At 42.3% G+C, this 16926-nt stretch overlaps 1 protein-coding gene across 4 annotated transcripts in view; it reads right to left on the bottom strand.

Annotated features, from left to right (window-relative positions):
- PPFIA3 (PTPRF interacting protein alpha 3) overlaps nt 1-16926 on the bottom strand; it is a 624634-nt gene that overhangs the window by 172813 nt on the left and 434895 nt on the right. For all 4 annotated transcript variants that reach the window (XM_040327613.1, XM_040327612.1, XM_040327615.1 and 1 more), the window contains one exon: nt 6027-6174. In XM_040327613.1, the coding sequence (XP_040183547.1) occupies nt 6027-6174 (148 nt within the window). The remainder of the gene's footprint in view (nt 1-6026; nt 6175-16926) is intronic.

Genomic DNA, 16926 nt, shown 5'->3' with positions numbered 1-16926 from the left:
CCCACCGTCAGGCACGTGATGTCTTTTTTCACTCTCACCCCAAGGTTCAAGGGCTAGTGCAAAAAGGAGTGGCGAGGGTGGGCACCCCTGTCTTGTGTCATTCCTGATCGAGAACCTAGATGAGAAGATACCATTTATTTTAACTTGTGCACTAGGTTCAGAGTAAAGGGCTAGTATCCAAGCTAACATGTTCAAACCGAACCCCAAGACTTCACGGAGGTATGACCAGTCGATGCGGTCGAACGACTTGTTGGCATCAGTAGACAGTAATAGGTAAGAAGGCGGCGTTTGCCTATGCCTAGCCCAGTGTATGAGCTTGATCGCCCTAACAGAGTTGTCCCTAGCTTCACGTCCAGGGATTAATCCTGTTGGGTCAGGGTGGGTTATAAGGGGTAATAGATGCTTCAGTCGGTTCGCTAAGATCTTTGCCAGTATCTTCACGTCAGTGTTCAGTAGGGATATGGGGCGGTAATTCTGTGGGGCAGTGGGGTCTTTGCCATCTTTCGGTATGACCGATATATGTGCCAATAGTGCCTCTGGAGGAATGCTACATTTTTTTGGAGGAATGCAGAGGGACAGGAGGCTCCTCTTGTCTGTGCTCAGTACTGGTAAGTAAGTACGGGTAACTACTGGGAGCCAGAGACAGGCGCTTGATATCAAACAATTGTCTCCTTGCTAGCAGTGGTGTATGGCAGCCACATACCAAGGGGGACTCTATCCAATATCACAGATAGCATGACAGGACACCTAGGAAGATGGACCAAAGTATGACATGTACTTTGTCTCATAAGGAACTCAATGACAAAAAAATGTTGATAATTCCTGTGACGGGAGGTCCCGTGGAACCCAGAATCTCTTGGAAAATATGGCTTGGATTACTTGAAATGGGACAGTAATATATATCCACACTATATCCCAGGACATATGTAAAGACTATTCTTGGTTTGTGTAGCCAAGGTTTGCTACTGTATTCAATATTAAGGGACAGTTTTTTTTTATATGGGTTTGGCTCCCTCAAGTGCATGCTGGACTCTGTATATTTTTTTTCCTCCTGTGAGAATGACCCAGAGTAATGCAATGTAATGCGATAACTGAAACTAAAGCAACACTTCTTATTTCTTCTCTGCTGTGCACAACTTCCTTATATTCCTTTTCCAATTGCATTGAACTACTAATACAGGGAGCCACCCTATAGAATATTATTCAAGTTACATTGTGGTTGATATATATGTTTATTACAGTTTGCCGATCTGTGTGTTGAGGACACAGAGGGAAAAAATCCAGTATTGGGTATGTGTTCCTCTGTCTACCTGTCCACTATGATTAAGCGACGTAGGGCTGTCGCGATACGCGTGAGGAGGACACAGAGGGCTTGCTGGTGAAGTCACCTGCTTTGCGGCCGCAGAGCGGTGACACTCGATTGTACACACGCTGTTTAACACAGCAATGTTTGTGAGTGTATTCGTTTTTCTTTATTAAACTGATATCCTGTGGTTTTATGCTATGGAGGCATTCCTGTGTTTCTTTTTGAGAGCCTGAATGGGGAGGAGTGTGAGCCGTTTTTGGATCCTGGATTTTATCTATGTGACTGCAGAGCAGCTCCTGTTACAGGCTTGGTAAAAGCCTCAGGAAGGTAAGAGGCTGGTAAAAATAATCCCCACACTGAGGAAAATCGGGCTGGTTTGATTCACAGACATATGAGCACAATGTAACAAGTCTTCACTGAATGAGCACAATGTAACAAGTCTTCACTGAATTAACCACTGATCATCTGAATTGTTGAATGGAGCACAGATGCACTTTGGACTTTATTTTTAATATTATCATCATCACTTGATTGTGCACTGGATATAGTTTTATTCACTGTCACTAATCCTGCAGTGATATTGTTTTTGGACTATTATTTATGATTTTTATATTTTTTTTATTATTATATTATTATATTTTTTTCATTGCACAGAAAAACAACAGTTTTATGATTGAACCGTTTAGGTTTTTAGGACACTTGCATTTTTGGACTTCTTTTCAGTTGTTGCTTTTTCCTGCATGTGTTTGCTAATTAGTAATTAACCACTTTTCAGGAGAGCTGGAGCTTTCATTCACTGCTATTATTGTTTTATTTATTAGCACTTTGCACTTGTGTTTTATCAAGCACTTTAAGGATTTATGACACATATTTTTAAAAAAAGGATTATTATCCCATGTACACTGTGCGGCCAGTTAGGCACTTTTATACACTGGATTTCATTATATATTCACTCGCAGTTCCTTCCACATCTAATTATTGATGTTGGATGGTATTCTTTGGGCATAGACCTCGAGTGGAACACATTTTTACCCCAGTAGAGGACGGACTCACTCTCATATTTTAGGAATCATTGTTTAGAATATTTTATTGTTTTAAATTATTGTCGGTTTTTAGTATTTGCAAGCGCCACTACATCCCCCTGTCTATCATATATGTTTATTACAGTTTGCCGATCTGTGTGTTGAGGACACAGAGGGAAAAAATCCAGTATTGGGTATGTGTTCATCTGTCTACCTGTCCACATATGTCCTGCAGTGGATTTATGTCAATAATTTTTGTGCAGTATCAATGAGACCTATTCACTGTTAAATTAAGCTGTGTTTACTTATGCCATTCTTTGTGTTTATTTTATCCCAGTAAACATATCTGAGTTGTTCATTGATACTGTGTGCGCCTCGAATTACTATCACAGCTGTGACAGGATGGAACCCAAGGTGTCAGAGGTAAGAGGGGATTTGCAGAGTCGAGGTAACCAATGGGTTATAGAGTCTACTAGCAGCCCTCATGGGGGTAACACTACATTTGATTCTGAACTCAACATGTTAGTTGAGAGAGCTTATCACATTGCCCTCTGTACAATGTAGGAGACAGGCGGACTCCTACTGGAGCTCCTGCTATTGTGTGAAGGAGTCCTGTGTTTATAATGTATAATGTACTGTGTGAAGCTCTGTGACAAGTCTGACCTGTAGTGAAATCCTGATTAATCACAACAATGGCCAGATGGGCAAGGAGTCACATCGGTTGCTTTAAGGGATTAGTTAATTAGCTCATGTTAATTAGGTTTCTGGTTACATGTGTATTGTTAGAGTAATATGTCAAGGAGGGAGTAACCTCCTCTTCAACTGTATATAAGACTGTATTCTTGTTCTAATAAAGAGTTCATAGTGAGCAACCAAACGAGCATTGTCATATTTATATTCAGACTGGAAAGAAGCGGTATACGATGAAAGCACTCAAGCGGAGTGTGGGACGTTTGGTTACAATTCCCTCTTTCAATTTTTCTATTCATGTCTCACAGTGACAGCAGTTTATATATCATGCTGCTTCTTTTTGTAGAAGCAATTTATCATTATTGCCTCTTCTCTATGACACATGTAACCTACAAAATCCTTCAGGATACTACCACATATCTATGCTATAGGATTTTTAAGTTTCTGCTTTTTATATCTCTTATATGTTCCAGAATAACTACCTTTAATGATCTATGTTTCAAATAAATATTAAATTGCAGGCAGTGCAGAGACAAGGTCATCTAGAGCCCAGGGCAGACATGCCAAACTGCACCCCTCAGATGTATGAGCATGTTTGTCAGCAAAAATCCTCCCACAAAAACACTAAGCACTAATCTGCATGCTTACCCCCGAAGCATAAATTCTCCCTCCTCCCAGTACAAATCCTGTCTGGTCCATTATAATCTAATTCACCCTCCCCCACAATCCTAGTTTAAATACTCCTAGAACCTTCCCATAAACCTCTCCCCCAGCACAGTAGACCCCCTTCCATTTAGGTGCAAACCATCTTAAGCATATCGGTTGCATCCCAATGAAAAGTCAGCCCAGTGCTAAAAAAAAAACAAATCTCTCCTCCTTACACCAGGTCTTTAGTCATGCATTAAGCTCTCTAGTCACCCCCTGCCTTCCCTGTGTTGCGCATGACAGGCAATATTTCAGAGAATATCACCATGAAGGTCCTTTCCTTCAACCTGCAGCCTAGTACATTAACTTGGTTCTTAAGGAGCCTCTACCTTGCATATATTCTGTCATTGGTTCCAACATGGACCAAGACAGCCCCTCCCAGTAATTTATCAACCCGGTCCACCACATGCCCAACCCTGGAACCAAGGAGACAGCAGACCATTCGGTTGAGGCGATCCTGGTGACAAATTATTCTGTCAGTCCTTCTGATTATAAAATCCCTATTACCACCAACTGTCTAGGCCTACCTGCACTCCCCTCACCACCCCTACTAGATGGGGCTGCTCTCCCGGCTGTTAGGGGGAGCAGTGACATCTAAGGCTGCCACCTCTGAGCTTGATATCCTCACATCTTTACCCACCTTGGCGAATCTGTTAAGGTTCTCAAACCCAGGACTGGCCTTCTTACCTGATAATCCTTACTTACCCCTCCACCTTCCCCATTAACCCCCACTAGCCACCTGATCAATGAGCAGAGGACCTCTTTCAAGGTTGTCAGTTCTGCCCAGTGTTGCAATTTGCTCCTCCAGATCTCTAATGCGATCTTCCAGAAGGGCAACCTGATTACATCTGTCACAGTGGTATCCATCCTGGAGCTGTTGCTCCATTGTTGTATACATGTGGCACACTGCTTACTAACCCCCATTTTCCCAGTTACAATAATATTACTAACAGGAATTTTCAGATGTTACTTAGACCCCTTTCACACTGGGTCGCTTTGCAGGCACTATAACGCAAAAAATAGCGCCTGCAAAGCAACCTGAAACAGCCGCTGCTGTCTCTCCAGTGTAAAAGTCCAGAGGGCTTTCACACTGGAGCGGTGCGCTAGCAGGACGGTAAAAAAAGTTCTGCTAGCAGAACCTTTGGAGCGGTGAAGGAGCTCCTCCACCACTCCCGCCCATTTAAATCAATGGGGCACCTCGGCTATACCACCGGAAAAGCGCCTCTGCAGAGGCACTTTGCAGTGGTTTTTAACCCTTTCTCGGCCACTAGCGGGGGTAAAACCGCCCAATTAGCGTCTAAATAGCGCTGGGAAATTTACGGTAAAGCACCGCTAAAAATAGCGGCACTTTACCACCAACACCGCCCCAGTGTGAAAGGGGCCTTACAGGTTTGATGACTCCTGTTATAACCACCTGTTTTCAACTTTGGTTTTTAACTCACCACTTAGTCCAGTTCCACTTGGTCTGAGTTCCCGCAAGCAAAAAGTTGGCAAGCTCAAGGAGGAACAGGCTCAAAAATTTGTTCAACAGAAAGTTATATAGAACCTCAAACACCTGTGACTAATTAACCACTCCCCTTAATTAGTAGTCTGACGTAAGGAAAGAAAAAAAAGGCTGTTTAACCACCTAAGACCCGGACCATTATGCAGGTAAAGGACCTGGCCAGTTTTTGCGATTTGGCATTGCGTCGCTTTAACTGACAATTGCCGGTCGTGCGACATGGCTCCCAAACAAAATTGTCATCCTTTTTTTTCCCCACAAATAGAGCTTTCTTTTGGTGGTGTTTGATCACCTCTGCAGTTTTTATTTTTTGCGCTATAAACAAAAATAGAGGGACAATTTTGAAAAAAATGCTGATAGAAGATTCTGGTGGTGGTCCACGGACAATTGGTCCAGGGTGAGCGGCTTATAGGTATTCCCTATAATTTTTCACTATGTTATCAAAATGTTGAGGTACATATCACCAAGTCCTCATTTTTTATTTTCAAATACAAAAATTCTATTTTAGTTTAATTATGATTATATGTTAAAATTATGTTACACAAATGATAACAACATTTTTCAGATAAACCATTGTATTCAATTTAAGTGCCACTCCACGCAGCCAACACATTATCAAGACCCATAGTCTGCACTATGAGGAAGTGTCAAAACAGTCCAACATTTGACCCTAATCTTAGGCTTTACTAATCTGCTACAGACACCCATAGGTGCCTGCACTTTATATCTGTAGACATTTTTTGTTTTAAAGATAGTCTCTGTAATACATACTTATATTAAAGCACTGGATCAAATACAGTACCTTGGTTGGATCATCCTTCATAGCTGTCCAGCGCCCTTTTTTGGGCCGCCTTATTACAGATGTGCTGTTGTAGTGGTCCATGTGGCTCCCTATGGGCAGGGTTGGGGCCTGGGAATAACGTAGTTCTAGTGCACTGCCAGGGAGAGACCTGAAAATGAAGATACCAAAAACATAATTAGCAATTTAAGCAAATGCAATATGAAGCTTTATATACATACATTTCTCCTCATTCTTTATTAACAGACATCTACAATACATGCAAATCACAATGCACATGCTTCCATTAATCTGTAACCCTCTATTCTAATACAACAGCTAAAATGACAAATAAGAGCTACACCATTTTGGGTCTCTGGTTGTGACCATTATTCCTGCAGGCTAATGTTGTTGTAATGTCAATTTGTAAATACAAATTTCTATGGGACTTACTGGAAAGGGGGTGGTGAATTTAGCTTTATCAAAATAGAACATACTTTGACCTAAAAAAGCATAAAACTGCAGGAACAAAATGGCAGACAGTGAAAGACAACAGGATGCAGATTTTACTGAGGCTATCAAATTATATCATAATCAACAACCTGTGCTATTTAATGAGACAAAAATGCAGTTTTCATTCCGGACACATACAATTCATGTGAGGTTCACACTCTGTCAGAGACAAGAGCTTAGGACTGATTTCTAAAAACTGGGCCAATGAAGGTTAAAAAAAAAACTGACCAATCAGTGACCACAATTTCCTAGCTTGAGAGATGAAATCTAACGGATTACCATGAGCAACAGCTCTTTTTCTGCTCCAGTTTGTATTAATCAGCCCTACTGTGTGTGGTGAGGTGCATTACATAAAAATGACAGACATCAGGACAAACAAGCCACAGACTGAAACATTTGTACTCTGGTCTCAATACACAAGATACTTGTTTGTGTTGTCTACATAACTGTGGTAAAAATCATCTGCCAAGTCAAACATTGGAAAATACTCTGTACACACTTACAAAGTGAATAGTTGAAGTAGAAACTTGTGGATAGCGGGAGTACAAGGGAAAAGAAAGTGTGCAGCAATGAATAGATGGGAATTAAACACATGATAAAAATATTATTATTTGAGTATGATAAACTCTGCTGAAATAATAAACAATTGTAGACTCAGTTGCAATCTCCTGTGTATTTGGCACACCTCTCTCACAGCTAGGGTTCAGTGCCAAGTTCAGTTAAAACTTGGTACTGTGCATTTAAAGGAGTTTTTTTTACTTACCATTAAATCCTTCTCTCTAGTAGCTTATTAGAGGAAAGTCTTAAACATCTAGGAAATTGGACCCTAGGCAAAAACAAAGGTACAGCCCCATTTTTGGCTCTACCCCTGCAGGCATTGAACAAATGCAGGAGTAGCAAGCAGTGAAACTAAGGACAAACCTCTCCAAGACAGGAGAAATATTCACATACCTGTAAATTTCATATTTTTGAGTACAATACAGAATGCGGGTCTTTTGTTCATACACCAGGGCTTATAAGCACGCACCTTCAGGTAATTGGACACTGGCAAGCTTTTAAGGACAAGCTTCCCTGGCAAATCTCCCCTATAACCCTACCACACTCCACGAGTCCCCAGTTTGGTGGCCTGTGACCTGTACTGTACTCCAAGATATTGAATTTACTGGTAAGTTAAAATTTCTCTTATCGTAATAGTACAGTACAGGACACAGGCATCTTATTCATACATCATGGGATGTCTAAAAGCAATGAATACAAGGGTGACAACAACTGGGGGGGGGGGGGGAGAACTGTGACAAGAGGCCCAACAACAGAGGTAAAAACTTCTTAGGTTCAGAGTCCCGCTGCAAGAACCTTGTGGCTGAAGTTGCGTCAGCAGAAGGTAGGGCATGTACCCATTAACTTGGAAAAAGTATGAATAGAAGACCAGGTGGTGGTCTAACAGTATTGGGCATCAGAGACTTGATGCCTAAAAGGATTCCCCCAAAAATGTGTTGGAGTGTGCGCATAACAGCGTGGGAAGAGGTGTTTGGTTTGGAGTGTCATCTATAGCAATTAAGCACTTTATCCACCTAGAAATGGTGGGTTTGCCATGTAGTGCCCTCTGTGAGGGTTTGAGGGAAGATCAAACAGGGACTCTGTTTGTCTAAAGGAGGAAGTAGATGTATCACGTATGCTCTAATGGCAGACCATGTAGAGAGACGTCCTAAATATATTAGAAGCAGGGCACAAGAATGAAAGGCAATGCTGGAGATGGAATGCTGAACCACCTTAGAATGAAGGATGCTCTAGGGCAGTGGTGGCAAATCTTGGCACCCCAAATGTTTGGGAACTACATTTCCCATGATGCTCATGCACTCTGCAGTGTAGTTGAGCATCATGGAAATGTAGTTCCAAAACATCTGGGGTACTAAGGTTCACCATCACTTTTCTAGGGCATATGACAAAATAGTGATTGTAAAGTATGAGGAAGAGCTCTCATGCAGGAACATCTGCTGACATATAACAGAAAAGGTTACCATACTGGTAAGAGATTCTAAAGGAATATACCTGATGGCTAAAGGGTGGTTTCTGTCTGGCTGAAAGAACTAGGTTACAGTCCCAGGGGAGTGCAGTATGCTACAAGGGAGGGGGGAGCGGATACAAGAAAAGGCTTGGATAAAGGTTTTCTGTGAGAGAAGGTGAAGCTTGAGGCTTTTTGAAGGAATAGAAAAGACCAAAACTCAGGCTATTCGGGGGATGGGTTGATAAGAGCTACATTCTGGTCAGACTTGTTTGAAGGAGGGATAGACATGGGGCAGAGAGCAAACATTTGGACTGAACAGCGCGATTTCACCGCAGGCAAAATAAGATTTTCGGGAACAATGAAAATCTTCCTAGAAGTGGCCTTACTTGAACTTGGCAAGGTAGCAAATGACAAACTAAGGGACCCCTGTATCCTTTAAGACAGTTTTTCTGTTAATGCTAGAGACAATGGGGTTGATTTCCTAACGGCAAATAGACTGTGCACTTTGCAAAGTTGCCCTCTGCAGGTGCAGTTGCTCCAGAGCTTAGTAAATGAGGTAAGGCTTCACTTTGCAATGAGTACCCAATCATGTGCAAGGAAAAAAACAGCAGTTTTGCTTGCACATGATTGGATGATAATAGAAGTCAGCAGAGTTTTTGCTCATTTACTAACCTCTGGAGCAACTGCACCTGCACAGTCTTTTTCATTTTAGTAAATAAACCCCAATGAAACCGTATGAAATAAATGGACCTAATAAACCCCTACTCTGGCATGTTAGAAGAGGCTGGGGGTCTTCTGTAAAAAGGGTGAGGATGTCTATAAACTAGGGTCTTCTGGCTTAGTTGGTATGCGAAGAATCCTCATCTCCCTCTCCCATTTTATATAGTGGAGTAAGCAAGATACACAGTGCATCCGGAAAGTATTCACAGCGCATCACTTTTTCCACATTTTGTTATGGTACAGCCTTAGTCCAAAATGGATTAAATTCATTATTTTCATCAACATTCTACAAACAATACCCTATAATGACACTGTAAAAGAGGTTTGTTTTGAAATCTTTGTAATTTTATTAAAAATAAAAAACAAAAAAAATCACATGTACATTAGTATTCAGAGCCTTTGCTTAATACTTTGTTGACGCACCTTTGGCACCAATTACAACCTACAAGTTTTTTTTAATATGATGCTACAAGCTTGGCACACCTATTTTTGGGCAGTTTCTCCCATTCTCCTTTGCAGGACCTCTCAAGCTCCATCAGATTGGATGAGGAGCGTTGGTGCACATCCATTTTCAGACCTATTCAGAGATGTTCAATCGGGTTCAAGTCTGGGCTCTGGCCGGGCCACTCAAGGACATTCACAGAGATGTACCGTAGCTACTCCTCTGTTATCCTGGCTGTATGCTTAGGGTCGTTGTTCTGTTGGAAGATGAAATTTCACCCCAGTCTGAGGTCCAAAGTCTCTGGAGCAGGTTTGTCTCTGTACGTTGCTGCATTCATCTCTCCTAGTCTCCCGGTTCCTGCCACTGAAAAACATCCCTACAACATGATGCTGCCACCACCATGCTTCACTGTAGGGATTGGCCAGGTGATGAGAGGTGCCTGGTTTCCTCCAGACATGGCGGTTGCAATTCAGGACTAAAGCCCTGTATACACGGGCCAGAATCTCGCCAGGAAAAAAACATTTTTCCTGACGAGATTCTTGGCAAAAGAACCGCGGTAAACTCAAATAGATACAATTCAGTAAAGATATTTGGGGGAGTAAATTTGCAGGACATCTTAAACCTTTGGGACAACCAAAAGAAGTTCAACTGAGTAGTGGGCACCCTAGAAAACAAAAAGCTGCCTGAAGGACTTGCGTCCAATGCTGGTATCAGATGAACCAGAAATGTCCACCAGGTGGAACTTAAAAAAAGTTCTGGAAAATCTAGGAAACAGAGGCCTAATGATTAAAAGCTCTAGAGATGCTCACTGCTCTAATCAAGTGCGTCCTAACTGTAATGGAGGGACCTGATCCAAAAGACCAAAAGCCTGAACAAAAGTATATTTTGAGCAAGTTAGAGATGGTGGATTGAGACGCCATGGTACCCTTCCTTGGCCAATTTGGGATGATAACAAGAGAATTAGTCTTAAAGAGGCAGTGGCTGAAAGATAGATTTGAACAGTCCAAACCACCCGAATCACATCAAAACAATGAAAGGAGATTTTCTTTTGCTGAACTGCAGCAGGGAGGGAGGGACAGAAGGGCAACGTTTCTGATTAAGATGGAAAATGGAGACTACCTTGGGATCTTAGACACCTGCCTGGCTGAAGTATTCTCTATGAGAAAAACAGCCTTGCGGGTCAGAGTAGAGGGACAAATGTCACTGATAGGTTCACATGGGGGCTTCTGATAAACTGGATAAGAAACCAGATTTAAATACCATGGGAGAAGGGGCAATGGGAGATCTCCAGCACAAAAGTACTAATCATAAAGTGGGAAGCCAATGGTGTCTGAAAAAGAATAAAAAGGGTAGAAATCTGTCACTTGATGTTTGATCAGAGACGATCCATGGTTTACACTCAACTGCAGAAAAAAAGAGGATCTATCCACAGAAACTCCTGGGGTGAAAGCCTTGAGACTCGCACCAATAAGAGGCTCACACACTGATGAGAGATCCTGTGGGAAGTGGACTTCCTAGCCTTAAAGGAGTTGTAAAGGCAGAAGGTTTTTTTTATCTTTATTATGCATGAAGATAAAAAAACCTTCTGTGGGTAGCAGCCCCCCCAACTGCCTACCTGAGCTCTATCTCTCTTCAGCAATGTCCACGATCCCCTCAGCCATCCAGTACACTCCTCCTGATTGTCTGAGACAGAAAAGCGGCACCATTGGCTCCCACTGCTGTCAATCAAAGACAGACAGACAATCATGGGAGAGAGGGAGTTCCAAGATGCTGATCGTGAGACAAGATTCCTCTGACAGCCCAGTTCCCTGAACCAACAAGGTGACCAGGATGTCCCCAAGATCAATAGGCTGTTGTTCATTATCAGGATCTTTTATTACAGGAGAAGAAAGGAGTTCCCTGACTCCAGCATCACATATGGAGTTTCAAAGACAGAAAGAGCCTGGTCATTGGCGTCAACCTCATCAATTTGACCAGAGACAGAACAATGACAGAATGTTATGTTGCAAATGTCAGGAGTTGAACTAGGCACAGGGCACTGCACCTAAAGAAGGATATATTTAGCCCAAGACCCTCATACAGAAGCAGAGGGTTTAACAGCTTTTGCATTAAAGAACACAGAATTGAGACCTGAGAGTATAGTCTATCCCAGGGAAAGATCAACCACATGGTTTTACAGCCCTCAAACCTTGCACGTGAACAAACCCATGCTTCACATCTGTGTGGCTGCATACTGCGTGTAAGGCACCCTATTCATTTTAATGAGCTGCCCTACCGGCGGAAATGCAGGGAAAGAAGTCCCCAGCCCTTTATTTTATTGTGCTGCACGTACCCTATGTTTACCAATGCAGGCGGGCATTATTAAGAATCAATGGCACCCCTAAAGAGCAGAGCATTTTTCTGCGTGTCAGCAAGCAACGCGATTTTGCGTGTGTACACAGTACCATGAACCAAGCCTTGGACTAGGGTGCCTCAAGACTGAAAATACTTTACATGGGCGCCATAACTGAAAAAAGGTTGAGAAACACTGATCTAGACATCCCACAATGGGAATCCCCTAAAAGTTCAACAAGGACAACACTGGAGCTAGGTTCTTTGGAAACACCAGAAGTGCATTAAAAAGGCCAAATGTAAGGGCTACAAACTTGTAGTACAGAGGCACTACAGCAAAACGCAGGAAGCACTACTAAACTGTAAAGATTTGTGTAGACATATTTTATGCCGACCAAAGCTAATAAAATTAAGATTAATGCCCTTTGGGTTTTTAGATAATGAACAGTTTGAAGTAAAACCCCTGTAACCTTTTTGCAGCAGGGACTGGAGTAATGACCCCTTTGTCCAGAAGGCCATAGAGTGCCCGATGGTTATTGACAAGTCACTAAGAGGAGGTTTAAGATTAGAAACTGAGTTGACAGGGAAAAAACTGGAATATGTAGCCCTGCGACACAGCCTCTTGCACACAGGCATTGGGGGTGCAGATGTCCACCCACTCTGAAAAGTGTGGGTGCACCTCTATGCCAAAGTGGGCTTGCCAATGAATTTGGCAGCGCCAAACCTTGAAGATGGATGAGAAGCCACCCTTGGGGGGGGGGGGGGGGCTATGATTATGATGTTGCAGCGCCCACATTACAGAATATATTGCTGAAAGGACCTCAAGCTGCTTAATGGTTGGATCCCTAAATGCAGGATTGTCTTCCTATAGGTATGGTAGTCCCCCTGCTAAGGCGAGAAATGGACAGATCCACAGTGGGAATACACGACTATTGAACAAAATTTTCACTAAACAAGTACAGAGTTAGAAAGCACTAAGGTAAAGCAAATAGATTATTAGGGGGTGTTTCCAGTCTTTATATAGAAACAACTGAAAAAGCAAGTGCAAAAGGAAGTTATTCGCAAGCTTAGGAATCTGATAACACTCAAGTTTAGGTTGCTCCAAATGCTGGGATATAAGGAGGACCACACCACATTTGCAATTTGATGGGAAAAACACCAGCAGCTGTCCACACAGAAGAGTCTTCACTGAAAGCTAGCTTTAGAAAACGTAGCCTTCAAAACAGCAGAGCTAAAAAATATGTCCATCTTCCTAGATATGCTGGAAGTAGGATGGGCTATACCCTGCGAGTGTCCAGTCCTCCTGAAGGCAGCAATATAATGCTATGGTTTAAGCTTCCCTGTGTCCTCTATTGAAGGAGAAACAATTGGGATGTGTAGATTTGCATCCTTGACACCCACAAGACCAGAGTCCCTTTAGAAAAGGGAAGCTAAGACCAAACAACCAGATTACATTTTGATAATTTAAGAGTGGACAAAACTGTTCAGGGCTGTCAAGCCTCATGACGTGAAAAATGGGCATTAAAAATTTAGAACATGCTCTATTTTTTCACGTCATTTTTCACGTCGTGAAAAATGGTCGTAAAGCAAGTTATGAGACGGGAGCTGGTAAAACTAGCGTTTGTAATGGAGATAGCACATTCATCACGCTGTAACAGACTGAAAAGCACAAAGACTGAAAAGCGCAAATTGTCTCTCACCAAACTTTTACTAACACGAAATCAGCAAAAGCAGCCCCAAGGGTGGCGCCATCCGAATGGAACTTCCCCTTTATAGTGCCGTCGTACGTGTTGTACGTCACCGCGCTTTGCTAGAGCATTTTTTTTTCATGATCGTGTTTAGGCAAGGCAGGCATGACAAGAACCGGGTTTGAAAAAAAAATTGTTTTTCCTAGACCATTAAAAATGGTCGTGTGTACGCGGCATTAGTCCTGTTTAAGCCCCTTTTATGATTAGAAAGAGTAAAGATAATTAAGTAAAAAAAACTAAAACCTCTCTGAGCAGGGAACCATATTGATAACACCCCGCTCTTTTAACCTAAAGAGATTAGTGAAAACCTTCAATGTTGCAGGAACTGTCCATTTTAAAGCCAGAAATTGATTGATTCTATTTTGGAACCTTTAGAATTACCTCTTATGCCGTGTAAACAAGATCAGAGTTTCCGTCGGAATAAACTCAGATGGGTTTTTCTGATGGAAATCCGTTCAAGCTGTCTTGCATACACACAGACACACCAAATTCCGGTCGTCAAAAATGCGGTGAGGTACAACACTACGATGAGCATAGAAAAATGAAGTTTAATGCTTTCGAGCATGCGTCAAATTGTGTCCGAGCATGCATGTTTTTTTCTCCATCTGAGTTCCATAGAGACAAACGGAATTTCCGATGGGGCATACACGCGGTCGATTCCATGCGGGCGCAAGACGCTTACCCCGACTCGTTCATTCCCTGACTTGTTCATTCCCTGACTTAGTTGGGGTAAGCGGTACACTTTGGTGGGGGTGGATCAGCCACGCCCTGTGACCTTTGATCTCTGGGAACCCGCCTTCTGACCTTTGACCTCTGGGGGAGGTCCCTGTTCCAATTCCTGAGTCCTAGCCATATTCTTCAATGGGAAACCCTAACCCTAACCCTTAACTCTAACCCTAACCCCAACCCCAACCTAAAATTCCATCTGACTTTTTCCATCGGAAATTCCGATTGTGTGTACGAGGCATTAAACCCAGGCATTGGAGATGGGTTTTTTCCACAAAGTCCAAGCTTCCCTCACAAAACAAGAAAGGTGTGGGCAAATCATTATGCTGCAGATTTTTATTTCTCAGGCCCCATACACACGAGAGGATTTATCCGCAGATACGGTCCAGCGGACCGTTTCCACGGATAAATCCTCTCAAAGATATCCGCTGATTTCGATGGGATGGAGTGTACACACCATCCCATTGAAATCCGCGCGGAAATCCTCTGCCGATGACGTGTCGCGCCGCGATTATGACGCGGCGACGGGCGCGACGCTGTCATATAAGGAATTCCACGCATGCGTCAAATCATTACGACGCGTGCGGGGAATCCCTTTGGACGAATGGATCCGGTAAGTCTGTACAGACGAGCGGATCCATCCGTTGGAATGGATTCCAGCAGATGGATATGTTGTGCAGCACAACAAATATTCGATCTGCTGGAATCCATCCCAGAGGAGATTTCTCCGCGGAAACAGATCCGCTGGCGTGTACACACCATAGGATCTATCCGCAGAAACCCATTTGCTGGGATTTATCTGCGGATAGATTCTATCGTGTGTACGGGGCCTCAGAGGACTTTGCATTCTTGGTGTGCTAGGATCTGGAGGGACATAAGAAACATGAAGGAGACAAAAAGGGGGAAGCAGTTATGTGTGAATGATCCTCACCTTTTTTGCACCTAAGGAAGGTGGATACTTTTATCATAAGTGATGATCTTGATGGGCCCATCCAGCCAAATACTAAAGATAAACCCAAAAAATAATTGTACTCTAACAAATAAAATTAAATAAATTATATAAAATCAATCAATCCCTTCATACGGCAAATATAAATTTAACCCAATAAATGAAATTAACGAGATTAGGGGACTGCCGCAACCCACCACCTATCTGGCTGTAAGATATAATAAAGCAATAAAAAAACATATTAGAGTGCGCTGTCCCTTTTAAATAAATATTATTAAATGTAATAAATATAATTTAAATTCATATGAATACTTCTAAAATACTGTGCTAAACTAATAATGTAGTAAACATATACATTTCATATATAGTGCATGAATTATGAAAAAAGAGAAAAAGTCCAAACAAAGTGCAAAAATATTGCCCAATGTCCAGTCCTTCACACTCTTCTATTCCATGTGGATATCTCAAACAGACCACACCACCAAAAAAAATAAAAAACAAAATGGCACGAAGCCTCTTCGCCACAAAGAGTTAATGAGCTCCTCAGAGATCAAAGAACACCTTCAGCAACCAAATAAACCCAGATCCAGGAGATAATACTCTTTGTTCCGGACCTAAATCGGTTCACTCAACCGAGGAAATTAAGGTGCAAAGGAGGCCAACATAGTGTGGTATTTCCAGCAAGCCATTTAATAAAATAGTAAAATCACGCTTACAAGAAATATGAATTCAAACAGCATGTAGTTCTATACACAGGCATCTTTCTGAGTTTCCACCCGGACTGAAATCACGTGAAGCCCCGCCCAAAGCATTTCTCCGTAACAAGCCGAGGCTCAAAACTATAGAGATGGGCTCCCACAAAAAACAAAGCCAACGAGGACTTTTTGAATGCCTGCCTCCAGTCAAGCTTTTAAGCCAGAGCTGCTCCCTCTTCTACTGCACCTCTAACCTATATCTGCATCTCAGGGAGCAGGTATTCTGATATCCCTGACACGTGCAGGAGAGCAGTGTACGCTTCTACTCCCTATACACTGCCACCTCACTTTCCACCTGGAAGCATAGTCTGACATCCACCCTGATCCCACCTCCCTAGTTATCCACTTCAGTTTCTGCTTCACCATATGACTCATGCATACCAGCAATACTCTTTGTGAACCTTACTGCAATCTATTCCTACCAAAGCAGACCTCAAGGCCAGGGGCGTAACTAGAAATCACAGGGCCCCATAGCAAAATGTTGTATGGGCCCCCCCCCCCTCCAAAAAAAAAATTAACTAATGCCATTGAACAACACATTACTACACTCATGTGGCACAGTACCCAAGCAACAGCTTATATTAATTTTGAACAGCAAAAACAAAAATGTAAATAACCATATAATAAATAAAATGCAAAATTCAAAGTATTGTCTGCACTACTTTTACTCTTTTATACTCACGATTTGTAAAGGGCAAACAAGGCAAACAAGGCAGTTTAAGAGGAAGATTAACA

This window comes from Rana temporaria, chromosome 10 (assembly GCF_905171775.1).
Source record: "Rana temporaria chromosome 10, aRanTem1.1, whole genome shotgun sequence".
In the NCBI taxonomy this organism is placed as follows: domain Eukaryota; kingdom Metazoa; phylum Chordata; class Amphibia; order Anura; family Ranidae; genus Rana; species Rana temporaria.
This window is presented reverse-complemented; position numbering and strand designations above follow the sequence as displayed.